This window comes from Anas platyrhynchos, chromosome 4, assembly GCF_047663525.1.
Source record: "Anas platyrhynchos isolate ZD024472 breed Pekin duck chromosome 4, IASCAAS_PekinDuck_T2T, whole genome shotgun sequence".
Classification (NCBI taxonomy): Eukaryota; Metazoa; Chordata; class Aves; order Anseriformes; family Anatidae; genus Anas; species Anas platyrhynchos.
Window position 1 is genome coordinate 14,334,989 of NC_092590.1, and position 21,869 is coordinate 14,356,857.

Below are 21,869 nucleotides of genomic sequence, written 5' to 3' on the forward strand. Positions count from 1 at the left end.
TTTTCCTTTTTTGAATTTCTGCTATTTTTTTGGCCTTCCGTGTTTTTATTTCCTTCCCATTAAATCTCATTTTTTAAATATAAAATCTTTCATTTAGCATTTCTCTTAGTATAGAAAGATGGTAGCTGCATTTATTGGGGGGAAAACAGGAAGAACTTTACTTTCACTCATGAGGGTGAAGTTCTTGGTCTGTGACCGAAATACAAATAAGCACAAACAAATTCTAGCAAATCTGTGGACAATATTGCTAAGGAAAGTTAAAACAAACAACGAAAAATGTGGATTTCATACGCAAAACATGAACAAAAAATAAAATAAAAACCATCCCATGTTCACTTTGCTTTTTTCCAGTTGCTACAGTGTTGTCACTTCCCAGTTGCATCGTTAATACAGGACTAAATATAATGAAGTTAATACATCGGTTCTGTCTAGTATTTAAATAAATACAAAGATCTGCGTAATAGCTTGGGCCTGATGACCCAAATAGTATTTAAAGGCTTGAGCCAAGGTTAATGAGCTTTTTAGGGCAGAAACTATGCCTGCATAATGCCCTGTATGCCTACATGGAAACATGAGCTTCAAATGTCACAGTGTTCTGGTTTTGAAAAATAAGATATTATTCAGTGATATTTGGATATGAACTTACTGAATAAACATGTTGTACCTATACACTTTAATAGCACAAATTATTTTTCTACTTTTTAGTCATTCTACATCTTTATTTCCATCCTGCATCTCTGTGTGTAATAATTCAGTGGATTTATTAAAAAAAGAAAACAGGTGTGTGGTTTTTTTTGTTTGTTTTTTTGTTGTTGACATAAATTTTGCTTTACATTACTACCACGTCTGACAAGCTGGCAGCAATCTAGAAAAGAGGGAAAAAGGCAGATGTAGTGACTAATACTTAAGGACACTGGTACAACTGGAAAACCTGTTTTCCAGTTTACCTGGAAAACCAGGAAACCTGTTTTCCTGTTTACCTTGGCCAGACATAGCATGAATACCTTCAGTACTGATGTAATTTTCTCCTGCCATCCAGAGCAGTGTTGAACATGAGCAAGGGTTTAGCTGACTAACTTACATGTGGGTGAGATTTACCACGACCAAAGACAAATTTCACATGCTTTTGAGAAAACCCCAAATCACATTTTCCTGACACAGTTTTCCTAAGGAGAATTCATGCTAAATCATTTCAGTATCTAGGGACCTATTTTAAAATTACCAACCAAGAACCAGTATGGATGAATCTGACACAGGAAGACAAGTTTAGCCTTCCTTGGCTTCTTGGGTGAGAGAGAGATAGGATATTCCTTACCTTTGAAGGCAGACAAGGTAGCACAGAGACATAAACATTACGTAAGTAACTGTATTAATTGTTGAGTTTTTGTGTTAGTCTGTAAAACCACATCAAAAGAACATGTTGTTTCATAATAACATGCTGTGGAAATCTAATGTCAGTTTGCAACAATTAATTTCACATCTTTGAAAAACTGCAAAAAAATTATCTTAGAAAAGGCAGTTGTGTTCACATCTGAGTCTCTTAGGAATGTGTTTGGTCCTAAAACATTATAATACAATTGCTATTAAGTGAACCTTAATAGGAAAAAAACACATTTATTTATATATCTGTTTAGCAGCACTGGACAAGGGCAAAAAACTTACAGCTTTTTACTTTCAGTGGTAAACACTATTCAAATATGAGTGCAAAATGATTTTTTTTTTTTTTTTACAGTTAGCATGTTGAATAAAATACTTAAAACTCATAATAACTGTAAAACTTGTTTTAGTGATTTCCATAAACTGAAGAGTAGATACCACTGCTGTCAATGTTCAACCTTAGTATCTTCTTTTTCTCTCACTAGAGAGCATATGCATATTTATAAATTACACTCATCTTAAAACATTTTTTCTTGCTGGGTATAGGAAGGCACATACTTGTCAGTCAGTTACTTCTATTATTATTTCACCAGAAGAGGTTTCAGAAGTACTCTCCCACAGTGATCTGATCTGTCTTAGATTTCCTAGTCCTAGGCATTCTCAAGGGTTCTCAGAAGTGAACCTTTCCTTTCATCCTTAATTTGTACTCAGTGTGAAAGCACTGAACCTTGTGACCAGCTTTCCATAATGAGCCTCTTCACCAACAACTTCCTCTCTACAAAACTTCTGGTCTGAATCTTGTAATATCCCAGGCAAATCAACAAAGCATGACTTCAGCCTCCTCACAGGAAATAGACAAATCTTTTCAGTGTCACATTGTGGAAAACAAATGTTTTTGTTTTTTTTGTTTTTGTTTTTTAATCTCTGTAGCTTAGCCTAGACCACATTTTGCCACATTTTGGAAGCCTGAGCTGGCTTTTTTTTTTTTTTTTTTTTTTTTTAATTTTTATTACCATCTATTACTTGTGAAGTCGATGCTTAGTATAGTTACGCTTATCGTGGAAAAAACAAACAAACAAACACGTATATGAGAATAAACTCACCATGCTGTTCATTTTTGAAGAAGATGAGCTTGCTCTCTGCTTCCGTAGGCTGTTAAGCTCTTCTGAATTTCCATCCTTTGGTTTTATGATCAGCCGACTGCTTCCAGCAGTACCTTCTGAAGAGGACCTCAGTCGCTTCTCAATAAATCTGCCATCTCGGTACGGACTGAAGCTATTGGCAAGATCAACTACAAATAGACAAACAATCACCAATCATTACAGAGAATTATTCTCTACAAAAATTTTCTTAGGAAGAACAGCGCTTTGCTTTAAATGTTTACCACTGAATAGTAATCGTAAAAAAGTAAGAATAATTTCTTACGTGTTCTGTAGAAAGCAGATCCTGTTTAGCTAGGCAAAGCAATCTGGGCCACCTGCTAACTGCTCAGCTCCTGCTGACTCACGTGCTCAGCATGCTACAGCCCAGCCCACAGTTCTTTAACAAATCCAGTGGGATTTTTGCCACTTTCCTTCCTTTCTCCTCTCATTCTTGGACACTTAGGAATTTCTTCACAGTAAAATCCACCAGAGAAACTATCACTGATTCCATGGTGCAAAAACCCAGCCTGCCTTATCCTGTCCTAAGCCAAGCCCTTTTTTTTTTTAGGGCCAGTTCACAGTTTTGTTTCCAGCGCATAGCATCCTGATGCATACAGGTTTTAGTTTCTCTTTGGCCTTCCCACATCAGCTCTGTATCTGTGCTCTCAAAGCACAGCATTCAGGTTGCATCCCAGTCCCCAACACCTTTTAAACAATAACATATTGGAAAAGAGGAGAAAATTACATTTTGAAGTGTTAAGGAAAATTTAGAGATGAGGAAAAGAGAAAAACATGATAGCATAATAGATGTAACATTAAAAAAAAAAAAAAAAAAAAAACATTCTTTTGCCTTTTGCAAGAGAACATTTCCTCAATGGCTTTTCAAAAAGGTTCATACCACTTAAAAATATATAAGCATATATTAAAAAATGTATGACATGACAAACCTTGTAATCTATCAATAAAATCTACTATGAGATTTACCATGGAAAAGAAAGTATCTATTGCCAAAACATGCACAAAACTATTTTACATTTGCACCTGGTTTTAAATACTGTTATAGCAAAACCAATTGGTCCGAACAGCCTGTTGGCAAAATATATAACTACTTATACTATACCTTTCTGAACACCACAAACTTTTTCTATACTCTTTTCATTTAATATGGCAGGATTTTATGCTTTTTTCCAACAGTCCCTATGTTTGCTTTCTAATTTTCTAATTTTAAATACATTCTTCACTATACAAATTGAAAAAAATGCATTTGGAATAGAACTACTTGTATAAACCCATAAAAATTAATCATCAACTTTTAAATAGTGCAACATTAGCTCTAGTGTTTCTGTGAATACCAAGCCTATTTACAAAAATCTCTCTATTGCAGTTTCAACTCCAGCTGCCTTACAGGCATGAAGATTAAATATATAGCTGCTGGTGCATGAGTTTCAAACACACTGTGTATTTCCAAACATCACTCTGAGCTGCTCACTGGTCTGCTCTACAACTACTCTACTCCAGTAAATTAAATTTAAAAGCATGAACTTATTCACAGATGAGCCAAAGTTGCAAAGAAGACCAACCAAAGTGCTCCGGACAGATAATATACATAAATGGAAATATTTTTGTCCCAGCTGACTAATGTTCTGAGGCAAACAGTTTTCTTCTCATGAAAGATAATTTAGTGGATTAATTTGACTATACATAGCTATTTATTTACAAGATATGCAACTAATACTGTGCAGAGACAAGTAACTCCAAAAGTGAGATTGCTTCCGATTGCTTATAATCTACATGACTACATCACCAAGCAAAAGGATGGGTATGGACTCATATGAATTTGCATTCATTCCTCTTTCAATACTAACAACATAATTGCATTTTTGGTAACCGTCACAAATCTGGCCCCACCAGATACAGGCTCAGGATTATTCAACAAAGCATTGGTCTTCAGGTTAGTTGAGAAAGTAAACTGGCAGAGCTAAATGTCATTTGGCAAGTGTCCTTCAATCAAAGGCTGGGTGTCTTTGATGGAAGATGAAGATCTGCATGTCTACAGATGATAATTCAAAGTACAGCCTTTCCACTTATTCTTGTTAATATTTCCAAACTCATTTTTCTAAGCTAAAGACACAGTGTGAAATTTACTTGGTAGTGAACTTCCTATATTTCATAGGTTATGTAGTAAGAACTTGCGCAGTGCTATTTCAGATGGAAACAGCAATATATTCGTGTCCTCTGCTCTTGTCCAAGCTGCTCTGTAATGTATCTGAGAGTCACGAACCCAGATCAATATAAGATACAAGTATGTTATCTTTCATAACCAGACTAAAGGAAGTTTATTCTCTGGCAATCCTTCCTCTTCAAACAATGCAGCTCTTTGGTTCAGGTCCAAAATAGGTATGCCTCAAAAATACCAGCTTCAGCTTTCAACAAGAGGTGAGAATCAATACTCTTTCTTAATTCATTTTCTATCAGAAGGAAACAGAGTGACCAACAGCACTGATGATTATTATTACACTGAAAAACATCAACTCAAAATTCAAAGCATTTTGTTTTATTCCTTTTATAATTCTGAATTAAGCATCATCTTGGAAGGAGAGTAAAATTCCTAACTTTTGATCTTTCTAAGTACACAAGCACTTCATGACCAAACAATTCTTACAAAAGAACTACGGACAACAACAACAACAAAAAAGCATCCCCCAAGCCATCAAACCTCACAATGAAAAAGCGGAATACATACCTTTAGGATGGTTTGTTTCATATCCCAGTTGCGTTTTAAGGGACTGAGGTTCAGAACATTGAATAATCTTAGACTCCATTACAGGAACTGTTTCTTTTGTGTGCTTAGCTAGAGTGCTTTCATCTTGGTCCCTACTCAACCCCTGTGCCATTGGAGAGTGCATCACCGGTTCTTCTCTGTGCTGTAACCCAAAGGTTTCTAACTCTGTCTTTGCTGAGTTAACTTCTCCTATGTGCCTGGTATCTGTAATACATAGTTCATTGGCTTGCAATGATACTTTTGTTTGATTAGCAGCTGAGGTTTTGAATAAGGTATTAGATTCAACACTACAAAAGCTTGTGCGGCTCACAGGAGATACACCACCAGCAGACTGGCACATACTTTCCACATAATCTGTTCCCCTCACCGGACCAGCAGCAGGATTAAAGAAGATCTGAGAGGTAGAGACATTGTGGCCAAAATCCTCTGCCAGCAGCACTCCATTCCCACTGCTGGGCAGAGCATCAACCTCCGAAACAGAATCCTCTGTCAAGGCTATGAAGTCTGAGGGCGTCTGGGCAGCCGTGAGGTCGGCCGAGAGCAGTGGGGACTGCAACGTGCTTCCCACGCACTCCGTCGTCTCAGCCGAGCAGGGAGAAGAGGACCTGGCAATCACCGGTTCACTTTCAACATACGATTTAATCTCCAGCACGCATCCAGACTGCTGCACAGAGGAAATGGATTGACTCTGCGGAACTGGTTTGGAAAACTTGTAGTGCGATGAGAAAGATTTAGGGAGAAGTTTCCGTGTGGATTGTTTGACAGAGCATCGGCTTTGCTCCTCTGCAAAGCCAGAATCATCGCCCTCATTTTTCCCAGAGCTTATACAATTTATAAAGACATTCTTATTAGCTGAGGGCTCCTTTCCCTTTTCAAAATCATCTGTCAAAGACCTTGTTATCTTCTTGCTACGTGAGCTGCCAAACCCAACTGAATGCTTTCCTCTACTTTTAATGTGTTCGTCTAGGCTCAGTTTTTGAAAAGTGCTGAGAGAAGAGGACTGGGCACCATTTGAGATGTTAACATTTTGGCTGGTGGAGTCAGGCTTCTGTTCACTCCCCTTCCTGTTATGGAAGCTAATAGAAGGAGTCCGAAAAATACTCCGGCGCTTGCCTGTGCTCCCTGAGCTGGAGTTAGTGCTGGATGGGGAGGAGGTGTGGACACCCACGGCACTAGCAGAGGAAGGTGAGGAAGGAAGGGAGTCGTGTCTCCGGCTAATACTTCTCCTGAATATTGGCAACCGAGATACTAGAGTTGATCGTCTGGATCCTGAGTCCCCCATCAGGGCACGAAGCGTTTGCAATTCTTCGCAGCCAATACACTAATCTGGGTTGAGAAAAAGAGAGAGAAATGATTCAGCCTCAAAGTCTATTTGAACAAGCTTTAAGTCAGCCAAAACACCCCAGATGCCAATATCTATTTTATGTATAGCTGCAAGTTGTTGCATACATATAGTGCTGAACATTTTTTTTTAGATTTTCAAAGTGATGTTTGATCTGTATCTCCAAAATCCTAGCAATCGAGCAAGGACATGGCTCAAAACATTTTACATGTGACATATATAATCTTATACATAATGCAATGCACATCATACTGGGTAACAGTATGTATCTACATGATATACAAACATTTCAACCGAAGTCCTTTGTTTCTGTAAGTTCTGGGGACAAGTCTTATAAACCGTACGCTTTCACAGTATAGACTTGATTTTTTATTATCTGAGTAAAGCAAAACATTATTTTGGCTTCCTAAATACTAATTTTTGCAAGAAACAACAGGATTTGAAGTCTCCAATCTTCATGTTCAGTCGGATTTTCAATTCCTTTATATTCCCCCACTAAAGATGGTACTTATTATCTTACAGCAGACAAAATGCTAGTGTTACAGTCATGCTAAAACGCACCAACACCCATTCTTCCTAGAGAACTTGAAGTTCTTGGAATTTGCTGTCAAAGTATGTGATCATGTTTCTAGATTTGAATTTGAAGCTTTCCTTTTAACTATTCTTTAAAATCGTTCTTGAAGCCTATTTTTCTTACTTATAACTAGATGTTTTTGGACTTCTTTGAAATTAGTGAAATGTGTTTCATACACAGACACAGACATTTGGCAAATTTTAAGTAATAAAAACATTATCGGCTCAGCAGATACACTGGAAGAAGATTAATCTTTAAGAAATATATGTCAGTTCCATCTCCTTTTTGTTCTTGTTATAATAAACTACTGTAGCGAGAGACAGGACCATGGAGAGAGCAATAAAACCAGGTGACGTATGATCAGAGGAACAAGAGGTATAATGCCTAAGCAAAACTTCCTCAGCAGCAAGTATTCAGCACATAGGAATAAAATCAAGTCATTTATCTAAACAATATTTGTATGCCAAGCACAAAAACAAATTCATTCATCTAAAAAGCAATTTAATGTGCTTTACGTGGATATAACAAATGCCTATGAAGAGTATATATATTTACGCAGTATGTATTATATATGTATACACACATGTATGCATATTCAAATAGATACTGAGCATTTAAGGAATAATGAAACTGCATACATGGCATATTATTGGAAAATCAAGGGTAAAGAGTAAATTCAGAGATTATTTGTGACTAGACATTGAACTGCAGTTTCTGCTTTGATTTTTTTTTTTCTTTGAAAGCAAGCATAGCTCTAATCTGAACATGCACTGCCAAGCAGCCACAATATAAGGAGTCACAAGCATCAGGAATCAATAAGCAATTTTGTCGTTTATGAAAGGAGGCACAGCTTGAAAACAGTCACTAATTTATAGAACTCACTGGGGATTTTTGATGACAAGCTAAAACCTGAGCTGTATGATGCTGAGGTCTTGCAATTGAAACACAAATTTGAATGTCAGTCTTACTGGGACAGAGCTGATGGTACAAGAACAGACACAGATTATCAAAGTAGCTTTGTATCCACTAAACAGACTGATGCAAGGCCAGTTGTTGTATTTCACTGAAATGTAAAGTAAACAATAAGAGCAAGAGTGCAGCCAACGGTACAGAAGAGCCAAGGCCCTGCCAACTTGCACAGGAGCTTATGTTACACTAAATTGCTCATCTACCACAACTCAACCCACTGAAAACATGTGTCAGAAAGCCACATGCAGCCCTCCCTACCCTCCTTCTCCCTCCAAACAAATCTATCCCAGTTGTTTAACCACTGATATATCATGGGATTTTTTGGCGGGTTTGCAGATGTGTGCAGATATGCACATATGCACCAGACAAGCATATTCATTTACAGATTGTGAAGGCTCTTCCTTGTATTTTAATCAGACATAACTACTGAAAAAGAGATTTTAGAATGCAATTTTACAGCTGCAGTAGGTAAGATTATTATTATTTTTAAATATATTAAATTGCTATAGACTTTTTTATGCTCAGGCAAAACATTATTCACTCCCATTGTTCACTCTCATGCCCACATCGTATCACTTCACTGTAGAACAAGCCATTCTATTCTATAATTAAGGAATTATTTGAACTAAGAAGTAGAAAACTAAGCAAAAAGCACAGAACTGTAATTCCAATGGAAATAAGAAGTCTGTGTCTAAATAGTAAGAGATTATTCCTATCAACCGACCCATGGTACCATACAGGTGGTAACATCTTTTAAATAGAATACTTTCCCTGTAAAAACAGCTAGCATAAATGGCGTTCATTCGTTCTTCCTTGCTTCTTGAAGGAAGAACACAAAGAAGCTGTCAACTCTTCTCCTATTGTCTAAGCAGCAGAAATCCTCACACAAAATAAAAGTTCATTATAATAAAATATAAGCCCATTATAAAAATGCATAAGCTCATTATAATGAAGTATAAGCCCATTATAATATATACCATTCTTTCTAAGTATACAAAGGCTATCAGAGGACATTTCTGAGAACAAACATCCACATATGTGTACATGTATATATGTATGCTTCTTTGCATGTACAGGACAGTGTTAAGTGACAAAGCTTGGCACTGAGTTAAAATGACAATCCTACTTGAAATACAGAAAAAAATAATACATACTTTAATATATCGATACCCTCAGACATTAGTTACATAAGAATTTTATTTTTATTTTTTTAATTGCACATGGTTTATAAAATGCCATCTGTGTCCTAACATTTTCGAAATAGGAAGTGCTTCTGTTCAGTCGTCATATTTCAAACACTGTGCTTACCACTTCATAGCTGTAACCCTTACAGAGTGAAATTCAGTTCAGCTACATTCTTATTCTCTGCACAGCTGTATACTCACTCTCTACTAAACCTTTCATTTTCTATATACAACATTCTCATCCCTACCAACATAAATCTTAACAGCCATGATAAAGGAAAAAGAAAACAGCAAAGAAACACACCTTTTCAAGGTCATTATGTCATTCCAGACTAATCTTTCAACCAAAGTGGACTTCTCTACAACAATCACAGCAATTCTGATCCTGCACGTTCAATCTAGGATCTACCACAAAACCCTGTTAAAAAAACTGGAGCCTTGTTAAAATACTAGCACAAAGTCAAACAGACAAGAAGGATCCTGGAAAAAGACAGACAGAATCTCTGGGATGACTTCCAGTTATGTCAGGCTCCTCATTTAAGAGGAAAAATATTTTGCACCATTGTAATATTATGTGAATAGTCAAAATACTCCATGGTATTCTATTCTATACGGAAGTCAAAATCCAACTACTCGAGTCACCGTGGATCAAACCAGCCAGAATAATAAATATATACTTTTTGCATTCATTTTGAAATTATTGTTCATTTAAAAAAAAAAATATTTATGTTCCAAATGATGCATGTATCTTGCAAAACAAAAAAATCATTAGGTTTTATTCTAATCATGTATTTGTTTGCTAATACAGTAACTTAACACAGTAAATACATAAACCACTACTTTTAAAATGTATTTTAATTCTAAAACCCAAATAATACTGAAACTGCTGTAGTAGATAAAAGTTCAAATTTTGCTTTTTATGGGATGGCTTTTTGATGAGTCATTTTGCATATGGTATCATACGAGACAAAGTATGATACACTGGAAGAAATCAAGTAAACAATTTTTAAAACACTTAGTTGAAGCCAGAGCAATGGAAGGTTATTTCAGGATCTGCTTTTCCTCAAACACTTGGCTACAGCTCCAATGTTGAAACAAACACAAATGAGAAACAGGCAAAGTGTGAGACAAAGTGCAAACAAGACATTTTCCTTCATATTAGCAATTTCAGAAGTTGATCAAATGGAAATAGGTTTGCTGGGCACCAAGATATTGCAGAAATGTGAATAAAAAAACAATAAATAAATAAAATAAGCCTCTGCGTAATCTTCAAAATAATTTTAAGTGATGTACTTCATTGCAAGAGAAAACTAAGATGCTGAATGCTTTAACTTGAAGGTTTACTCTTTCTTCACAGGAGTTCTTAGGAGGAATCATCCAACCACACAATATTAGAAGATGTATGAGTGTGAAATACGTAAACAGGCTAAGAATTGTACATGTTCTATACTTCATATATTATGGCATCTTGCCAAAATAAACAATGTGGTCAACCTTCAAACAATAAAAGTGGGGGAAAAAATATTAAGAGGGGTAAAATTATCAAAATATTACAAAATTTCTCTAGGGAAATCTACTCCATCAATTCACCAACTGAAAAATAAAAAACATTTTGAACCTTCTGCAAAGGGTTGTTCACAAAGCTGTGCCAAAGCACACGATGCGTTCAATAGCATGCAGCTCTGCCTGGGGATTTTGAATTCCAGTAGATGGAGCAGTGGATCCACTCTTATATCGACTGCAAATATGAGAAAGCATTAGTCAGTGCTTTTTGCATTTCCCGTGGCCTTTGAGACAAATTTAGGACTTGAAATTATTTAAGAATTTTGCAATTACCATAAATACATGTCCACACAGAAAGCTAGTAGATGCTTACTCAAGAAGTAACCGTGATGTATAGGCCTATACAAATGCTCCCTTTATAAAATACTACCTCTCAACACTTTCTATACTAATCTTTCCTACAGATGTTCTCCTTAAAGATACACCTCCTAGAAACATCAAACAATATCCCCCAAACAAAGGAGATAACTGTCTACTTCTAAATTGGAAGCTAACATAATAGCTGAAAGGCCCTACTCTTCTGCTCCCTACCTCAGTGCTCCACAGCAGTGTGATTTTTAAGCTGAGCTCCCAGTTAGAAACGGGAGACGATACTTTTCTTTTTAAATGCTGTGAATTGGGAATCCTCTGGTATAGGAAACACACAGGAGTATCATGTGGATACTATAAACTGCAAACGCGCTCAATCCTCACAAGCTACCACAGGGTAGGATGCAGGGGTCACATCACAGAGAAGTCTGAAGGGACTACTTGGCTCCAGACTTGCACAGAGCAGATATTTACCTCAGGGTAATACAGATACCTGAAATAACTCCCATATAAACAAATATATGCAAAATGAATATATTTAATTAGTGGTGCGTCAACAGAAGTCCATTGCAAAGTCCTGTCCTTGAACCCAACAGGTAACATAACAGCCTGTGGCTCCCATGCAAATCAAGAAACTCCACATTTGGATCTTTAGCAGCTAAGCATTACTGCCTTCAAAACTATTCCAATTTTACCAATTTTATTCCAATATTACTTGTTTCTCTAGCACATTTGAAACACTTTTTGTTTTTTAATTTGCATAGCTTCCAGAAGTCAGTTATAACCTGTACCCAAGGTAAATATAAGAGCCTAATATTGGATTTTTTTTTATTTTATTTTTTATTTTTTTAAGTGTAAAACTCCTATATATAAACCCCTAGAACTTTAGTCGTCATCCAGGATAACACAACTGGATTAAAATGACCTCACTGAAAATAGTAGCAGAGATAAATGCCTTTACAACAGAACACCTTCACAAGCTAAGAAAGGTTGGACTGTTGATATTGAAGCAATTTGTTTTTGCAAATGAAATGAATGCTACTCCTTCTAACATTTAACATCTCCACCTGCTTTTCTGAATAACACTTTCTCCTTCTCTTTCTTTGTGCACGTAACCCTTGTAGCATGTCACTAAGCTCAATCATTTATTTTGCAGAACAGTGACCACAGCTGTATTCTCTGCGTGTGATTTTATAAGCTACGATGCTGTTTGCACATTCTTAATGCTTGATTTTTCCTCAACAGTTATTTATAAGCAAAGAAACTACCCAACGTAAGGGGCTAAACCTCTGGAAAACTGCACGCACATACAACCCAATACTTTTTCCTCTCTGTATTGAAAGCTGATTGGGCAAAACAGCTTTTATGTATCTGGGGGAAAAAAAAGTTAAAAAGAAAAAAAGAAAAAAAAAAAAGGAAAAAAAAAAAGACCACAGAATACAAGCAGTGAGAGTGCAAGAAGGCAAGAAATTGTATTTCCCTCTGGTTTATGTGCCCTGGAGTGCACACCTGTTTTTTCAAATGTTCTGGTGCTTTCAGGAAACAAGAGAGGAAGGAGTCAGATGAATTTTCAAGAAATAAAACTGAACACACACACATACCCCAACACCCCCTCTCCAGTTCTGACCAATCAATCACCAAGTGAAGACAGATATTTTATAAATCCGTAACTGCTATTCCCAGTGCTTTGATTAAATTAGAACTGTAACAAACATTCAAAGAAGAAAACTAGAGATAAATTATCTATATCACCCTTTGACTTTAAATTAGCCAGGAGGCAAATGTTAGCATGAGGTAAGTCAGAGGTGCCTACTTCTTTTATTCATTATCACTAGGTATGTAAATCCAACCACTTATATCAGGTGAACTTGTGGGTTTACTAAAAGAGAAGCAGGGAAACTGATCTCCAGAAAGTTGCACGCCATAATTCTTCCCTTCTTAAATTTAAAATGTCCACTAACTCAAATGCCTCTGTAGCATACGGAAAGGTATTTCAAAGAACTTCACTATAATACACGAAATACTGGGACATCAGTGAAACAATCTTACAGGTACTCTTTACACACAGTCAGCAAGCAGTTACTCTTCAGTAAGACCTGGTATCATCTACTAGCAAAAAGTTCACTGTATGAAGAAGTGAAACAACAGTTTTTCACCTGTCCCACAATCAGACACAAGTAGGTCAGAAATGGGGCAAGGATCATACCACAGTGAGGTAGCAGCCATACTTGTGTGACTGTTTTTTGATGGGTTGTCTGGAATAGAGCAGAAACTGCATTTCTCACCCTCATTTGTTACCTGGATTCTGGAGATGTGTACAATGCATTTCTTACCAGTATCTGCTACTCACAATTATTTATGTAGCTTAACTAGAAACAGTTACAATTGTAAATAACCTGGTGTAAATCTCAAAGAGTTTATTCCTGCTTGGTGATTCACATGTCGTGCCACCCACTCCTCTGACTATTATTTCTAAAAGTTTTCAAATGCAAGTGAATTATTCACTTGTAACAAGTGAAGTGGCCTTGACTTGCATAGGTCCCTGAGTGCAAATGGAAATTGAACCATGCCTAAACACATTGGCTAATGCTGAGACACCTTTACTGGGCACAAAAACGGCAATCTAGTAATCAGACAGGATTCAACAGCACTAAATGGCATCCTTTTTCCCTCCTCCCCTACACCCATGGTGCTGATGGCAGTATTTTTATGACGCTTAGAAGTAACAGAGAATCTTGTGTAATTAAGACTTTATGAAAAATAAGTGCATTTGGACTTCACAGTAAGTACTAGGATTTAGCCATAAACACAGGAGGTGTTCCTTTATAGATGGTGATTTGATTTCAAGCCCCATAGGTTAAGCCCCATTACTAACCTGTGTATACACAACACCCTGCTCCTCACTACGTGCAGTCTTTCCTTAATTATTTCAGCATGCATAGAAGTATCTAAAAAGGAAAAGCAATCAAGAAGACATCAAGGATCTTCTTGTTCCTTCATGCAGGAAAAACAGGTGTAATGTGCCCATGAGAGCACTGACCAGCTCATATACCGGCAAACAGCAGAGCTGGCATTTCACTTGGCCCACAACATGAAAAGCGGGAGAGACTCCTTGCAAGCTCCTTGCTCTGCAATTGAAGTGGAACACATCGCTTCTGCACAAGCAAGCTGATATTCTCACAAGAAAAACACAGGAAACAACACAGCCCTAGCCCTATATCTACACTGCACTGTTCATGGCATAAAATCCATCAGTAGCATGAAGCAAAGTGCCAATACAGCTCCCAGAGGCATTTAAAGGACCTCTATCTGCTCCCCCATGAAACAACTTAAAATATTCTGCTGGCTCACAAGACATCGTCAGTGTCTTTAGAGCACACTCTGGTTGATTTGCACAGTCACTAGTGATTTCAAGCTCTGCTTTAATGTGTTCCTTCCAAAATCTCTTTCAATGCATTACAAATTCATCTCTCTTGACACCTTCAAGCAACCATCTCACAACTGCCTTAGCTCTCTGTGGACCCATTAGGATCAAGTGTATTTTGTCCGTATTCTCTCTTGTCTATTCCTCTTATCTTCCAGAATCACAACTTCATTGCCATCAGCAAATATCATAAGCATTTTTTATGCTAAAGCTTCCTGTATTTTTTCTAGTCCGGCTATTTGCAGTCTCAAGAGCTGCCTGCTTCTGCTGTGTATGTGGCAACCATAGTGACAACAAGAGCTACGGTCATTTATTACCTCTGTCACTGGCTGAATGTGTGACCTTAACTGCATTAAAAAGAAACAAATCCTCATCTGCTGTAAATTCATGGGGCTCCGCTGAAGTGAATCATGCTGATTTAAACCATTTGGCCTCTCCTCCTTATAAGCCTTGCTCACCCCACTGCTAATATTTCTTTAACTCTTGCAAAAGCAATCCTTAGACATGTATGATATAATCACCTGTAGTACACAGATTCCCAGCTTAACTGAATCAAAGCAGGGTTTTGTTTGTGTCTCTCTTTTTCTTGTTGGCAAAATGCAATAACCCTTTCATACCTCAATGGGCTATAATGAAAACTGACAAATCCCTTACAAATTAATTGTGCAGTTCTGAAGACTCATATTATATATGTGTTCCATTCCCACTTTTCCTTAAGTCTCTGTTAAAACCAATACTAAGACAGAAGGATCCATAGCCCACCTTACATTCTTACAGCAAACAAGGACTGGGTAATAAGAACTCTGCCAGGGGGTCCAGATAAATAGAGGGATTTAAAAAATAAAAATAAATCAATGTAGTTAATAGCACTCATAAAAGCAAATCATGATGGTTTTGCCTAACATGATGCAGGCTAATTTATAGATCAGTCTTTGATTAACAATAAGGTAATTGCAGTACATCACTGTAGCAGCTGTTGACTATGTTCACATGAAATAATATATCATTAACAGCAACAGGAGAGAAAATGCTCTTTTCCAAATTCCCCTAAATTCAACAGAAGACAGAAACAATTCCCATGTTGTCCCTTATAAGAAGATGAACTGAAAATCCTCAGACAATCCGCAGAAAATCCAGAGCTTGATGACTTCTAGTGAAAGGAACTGCACAATTCCTGCTCCCTGCAGGCTTTACCAGACATAAGATGTGTGCCTCCTGGGGCTGAATATTAAATACATTAATAATTTCCACCTCCGATATTGTGTAATTTCAGCTGCAAGCTAATTGCTTTGGTTTCTTTATATTTTCATGTACTCCACTGGACATCACTTTTGTAAGAAGAATACATTTTTACAAATAAATCACACTATATTTAGAAATAAGTCACATTTATCATGACGACTACATGACTATGAAGACTTCCATGAATCTTAGCAAAGACTCAGGGAATTCCACTTTTGATTTATTGAAAATAATAATAATAATATATTAGATGTATTAGACTCATTTTACTAATAAAAAAAAAAATGAAAGAAAGGAAAACTCCAGATGAAAATTCTCACGATTATTAAATATATTCATATACTCTAATTCTGACTGAGTTGTTAATCAGTTGTTTTATGCTGAAAACACAGTGGACCGTATTTCTATGGCAGTGAGTCTCTTTAAGGACTATTCAATGATCTTCTATGTGACCAGGGGCCCTGTGAAAACTCATCCTTCTCATCTAAAATGAGAATCGTACTGACCTATCACACAGGCATTTTAGTTTTGTCCTGTAAAAGCAAATTGGGACAGCTAGATGAAAGGCTATAGTAAAGTCTTATAGCATTATCAGAGAATTATGAAACATTATACCAGAAACAATCTTTAATAAAGTTATTCACACCAACGTAACACCTTACAAACTCACGACAATTCTAGTAGTTAGTACTGTATGAAATGAAAGAGAAGTGACCTACCTACAACTACTGTCAAAACAAGATTTAGCATTCAGGTTAGCACTGTATTGAGATAAGGTGATGAGATGTGGTGAAAAACAACCCTTACAGAAGAATAACATGTAAAGGGAAATACTGCTTATAGCAAGTGAGGTTGTTTCCAGAAAAGGGAAGCCGTATGGTGGCTTCTATAAACAAATGACAGTTTAGTTTCATTCAGATTGCTTGAGTATCAAAAAAGTGAATAAAGTAGGCTTCAAATGGGTAAAACCAGTTTAGGTGTTCAATTAATAATCTTTTACATTTGTTCTAAAGCTTATTGCCTCACAATATTGTCTCTCTCAATTGAGATCTGTTATCTAAACCTCCCTCCACTATCACTTTTTAACATTTTTGAACAATCATCCCCCAAATTGATAAAATCCTGAGACAGTTATTGTGCCGTGTCATCTTCAACCAAAATAAAGCTGTACAGTTTGAAAACATCTATCATCAGACTCCATCATAAATAATGTCTTCTAAGTTAGGTTCATTTACTTCCCACTAGCATCAAAGGTAACTCTCAAAGCTAGCACAGTCTTCTGACCAATCAGGTATACCTGTGATGGCATTTTCATAAAAGCGAAAGTTCCAATTCAGTCCTGGTAGCCTAATCAAAAATTTAACTTCTTACCAGGGAACTGGAGAGGAAGACAAAAAGCAGAGGTGACTACATGAGGGCAGCAAGTCTGGCAGGAAGACCAACACCTGTTTCTTTACTTACAGAATGTCCCTTCACATCTTAAAAATACACATCTGTCACCTGCGTTTTCCCTCCAACCACTTTCAACATACAAGAATTTTGAACTGAGCCCAAAGTCTGGTGAGCAAAGGAAGAAATAATGACAGAAGTCATCTCCTATGTGAAGTTCAAGTGGGCTGTTGCATTGGGGACCTACCTCAAGGCTAGGGAATACAGAGAATGAGGAAGATAGCACCAATTGGACAGATGCTCAGTGAAATACAGGACTGCTCAGAAACTCAAGGAAGAAATTCAACTCTTATCTCAAGCTATAGAGAATGTAAATGGATAAAAGGGACAATTAAGAGAAAAAGCAGCTGGAAAATACAAGAAAAGTGAACAGAAGATATAAAGATAGAAGAAATAAAAATTGGGTGATAAAACAAAGAATGGGAAGAGTCCCCAGGCAATCCTGACTTTTTTTTTTCCTCAGTTCCACAGAAAGACATCATGTAGAACCGCTTACTTATTGCTTAACAGCAGTACCTCAGAGCCAGTCAAATCCAATGGTACTAACAAAAAGGACCTTCTGCACAAGTGTGTATACTGTTTTATCCTTGTGCTAGCTCACAGATGCTAACAAATTCAATTCAGCAAAGCACTTAAGCACATGCTTGACTTTAAGAATAATCCCATTCCTATTCAGTAAAACACTTAAATGCACACACTTAACTTTCAAAACATGAGTGGTCCCATTGACTTCAATGGGACATAAGCACAATTCTGAATGCTTTACTGGATCAGTGAACCAGGATATAATTTACCCCCCCTTCACTGGATGAGTTGGGCATCCTGTATCTTGCATTTCATAATAAAAGACAGAATATTAAACACAAACTTTAAAGGTTAAATTTGCTATATAACTGTAAACCAAATTGCCCTACTCTGAATGCTTTTTAGGGTAAAAGCTCTAATGAGTTCTCAGCATATTTTTTACAGCTAGAACAAATGAATCTATTATTTTCTTAAATTTATGCACAAGCTTAATTGCTATGCAAACACAGCTACGAAGATCTAAGAAATGTAAAAACAAGATATCATGTGATTCTCAGTTCCAAAAAATCAGAGACATAAAAGCAGCTTTCACACATTTGTGTGTGAACACAAAACTCCGATTAAAAGACAGCTAAATGCAGCAGATCTCTGTGCTTTCATGAGGTTCTGAAACACAATTTGCAATACATAAAAAGTATCAAAAATCAACCTTGGGTATTTTCCAATTACATCAATTGCTCTTAATAAGTTAACAGTTTGTACACTAATTTTTTATCACTTTATATTTGCAGGTGAAAAATGGATTCAGGGGCACATATTACTGCATCTCTGTGTAAATACTCATGAAATACTAACACATACATCACTGTCATCTAGCTCTATACAAGATGGAAGGTTTTTTCTGATCTAGTCATGCTCTTTTGGGACAAATGAGATAAGTAGTTTTGTATATCCTTTTACACAAGCATGCTTTGGCTGATTTATTAGTATTGGTTAGTCTGAAGAAAACTTGCAGGGGGTGGAATATATTAGCAAACAGGAGGATAAATTCAGAAAATTAAACTGTATGATTTCATTTACTATGTTTGCTCTCACAACCGAGTCACTACAGGCCCACAGTTAGAAGATCTGAACAGCTTTAAGTATCAGTCCATGATAGTGTCTATTCATGTCTTACTTAATTATATCTGAGCTCTACAATACTAAATAGCAGCGACGCTTCCGTAATTTCAAAGCAACCTAAAATATTACAAAGTGTTCTATGAATATAGACATGAAGTCTCTTAGCTGTTATGAAAACAACTGATCAAGAGCCATTCATTCTTCCATGGCCCTGAAGTGAACACAAAAGAAAGCTACCACTCCCAGCAGTAAATATTATTGCTTTTGTGCCTTGTATTAAACCTGCTAGTATTTCCCAGTAAAAGGGCTTGCTTTTACATGTGCAATAATTCTACTTTATTCTTCTTGTGTGTACATGGTTTAAATTGGAAAATGTCAGTCAGAAAGCTTTGTTGCACTTGAAAACTAAGCCAACTGATTCTGTCCAGTTCCCTGAGCCACCAAGGAACATGAAAAAGGGCAGAACTGACAGCACAGTTGACTGTGCACAAAGACTGCTAGAATAACTGCATGCCAAAGCAAAACACCTGGTAGACCTGAATGTTAAACCTGAATTCCAGGTGACTCACAAAGGTGGCCCCAAACTGATTTTAAGACCTGCAGCTTTGGGAAAGTTCTTTAATAAGAAAGGAAAAAATAGAAATGCGCTGGGCCTTCTTCTGTAGTAGCACAACACATGAATGTATTCCCAAGGCAGAGCACATTTACATTTGAATACAAAAACCAGCTGCAGATCTCCATGTATACTAGTTTTCATTCATTAGTTTTTATGGACACTGTCATCTTTTTGCTTGTTACATAATGAAGCTTGCAAACTGGCACAAACTAGCAAGTTAAAAATCAGAATGGGGACATTTAAGCTATTGTTATTACCAACTTCAGTGAATAAGCAGCACTTGAAACAAGTATACTTGTTTAACAGTTTCTCTCTTTCCATATTTGCAGGTTTCCCTGTACTTTGTAAGTTTAGTTTCCAGAAATTGAATGTGCTCTTTGGTTATCCTTCTTCAGGAAGAAAAAAGAAAAAAAAAAAAAAAAAAAAAAAAGACCAAATCTTCAGATGAAAATACTCTACTACTTACTAAATACACAAAGAATGTTTTGTTAGAAGATGTGAACTAAAATCACAACTTTAGGGGACCTTTAGGGGACATTATTTTATTCTCTTAATTCCAACAGCAGAAGTCAGTCCAAGCAATCTTAGTGTGAAAGATTGAAGCAACCTTGTAAGTGCAAGTTTAGTACACTTGTGTATCTGCACAAGAACAGCAAACAACAATAGCATAAACAAGATATAGATAGCACGAATCACAAACATGAGCCAGCAGTGTGCCCAGGTGGCCAAGAAGACCAATGGCATCCTGGCCTGCATCAAACATATTGTGGCCAGCAGGATGAGGGAAGTGATTGTCCCCTTATACTCCTTCCTTACTGGTGAGACTACATCTCAAGTACTGTGTTCAGTTTTGGGACCCTCACCACAACAATACTGAGTTGCTAGAATGCATTCAGAGAACAATGATTTGACTAGAAAACAAAGACATATGAGGAGAGGTTGAGGGAACTGGGATTGTTCAGTGTTGAGTAAAGAAATCTGCAGGTAGACCTCATCAGTCTCTACCTCAAACAAGATTGCAGCGAGGAAGGCGTCAGTCTCTTTTCTTAGGTGACAAGTAGTCACCAAGGACCCAAGGAAACAGCCTCAAGTTGCACCAGGGGAGGTTTAAACTGGATATTAGGAAGAACTTATTCACAGAACATAGTGGTTAGGCATTGGGATGGGTTCCCCAGGGAAGTGGTTGGAGTCATCAACCCTGGGGGTTCTTAAGAGACATGAAGATGTGATGCTAAGTAGGACCTGGTAGTATTGGGTGATGGTTGGACTTCATAACATCAGAGATCTTTTCCAACCTAGATGATTCTATGATTTAGGAGCAAGCCAATACATGGAACAAGTCTCATCATGACACTAAGTATATTAGTACTTAGCCTAGTATCTCTCATTAGTCCTAACCATCACCTGCACATCAGAAAAGGAGCACTTGCTCTGCACTTCTAAATCACACATTTAAGTACATTGTGTGAAGACTCTCTTTGCATCTTTGTAAAAACTGGGCCAACTTAATGGTGCAAAATGAATTTAAATATAATGATATAGAAACTACAGAGCTATTTTGTCATGGTATGAAGTTTTCTATTATGGTTCTACGTTGGTCTTAAAAGCAAGAATTACATATATATCCAACGTAGCTGATGGAAGTCAGTATAAATGAGTCTTCCTTCTCTGCCTTGACTCTAAAGGTACTATAGGTATTTTTTAACTTCAATTTACTACTACCTCTTCTTTCCTGCTGGAATTTTTTTTTCTCATCACTTACAATTCATATTAGGATTTCTTATATGTCTGAAAGGAAGGTCTTTTGACAAAGAAATAGCAAGCTATGGACTGTGAGGCCAAAGCATGGGCCAGAAAGGGACACTAGAGGTCCCTCTGCACCACAAAGCATGAGCTAACGAGTCCTCCCAAAGGAAAAAAGGTGCTCCAAGCAACGGCACAGAAATCACAGAATCATAAGGTTGGAAAAGACCTCTAAGACTACCAGGTCCAACCGTTAACCCAGCACTGTCAAGTCTACCACTAAACTATGTCCCATATTACCACATCTACACGTCTTTTAAGTACCTCAGGGATGGCGTCGCAACCACTTACCTGGTCAGCCTGTTCTAATGTCACACAACCCTTTCAGTGAAGAAGGGTTTCCTAACATCCCACCTCAACCCTCGTAACACTTGATGCCGCTTCTTCTTCGTCTACATTGCTGTTTTGACTGTCAAGTTCTAGAGCCTCATACCCGTTATTTAAGG

At 37.0% G+C, this 21,869-nt stretch overlaps 1 protein-coding gene across 10 annotated transcripts in view; it reads right to left on the minus strand.

Moving 5' to 3' along the window:
• Positions 1–21,869, minus strand: part of CCSER1 (coiled-coil serine rich protein 1) — a 682,619-nt gene that overhangs the window by 558,951 nt on the left and 101,799 nt on the right. For all 10 annotated transcript variants that reach the window (XM_072037037.1, XM_072037036.1, XM_027455716.3 and 7 more), the window contains 2 exons: positions 5,263–6,627; positions 2,481–2,668 (listed from right to left, as the gene is read on the minus strand). In XM_072037037.1, the coding sequence (XP_071893138.1) occupies positions 2,481–2,668; positions 5,263–6,583 (1,509 nt within the window). In that variant the 5' untranslated portion in view covers positions 6,584–6,627. The remainder of the gene's footprint in view (positions 1–2,480; positions 2,669–5,262; positions 6,628–21,869) is intronic.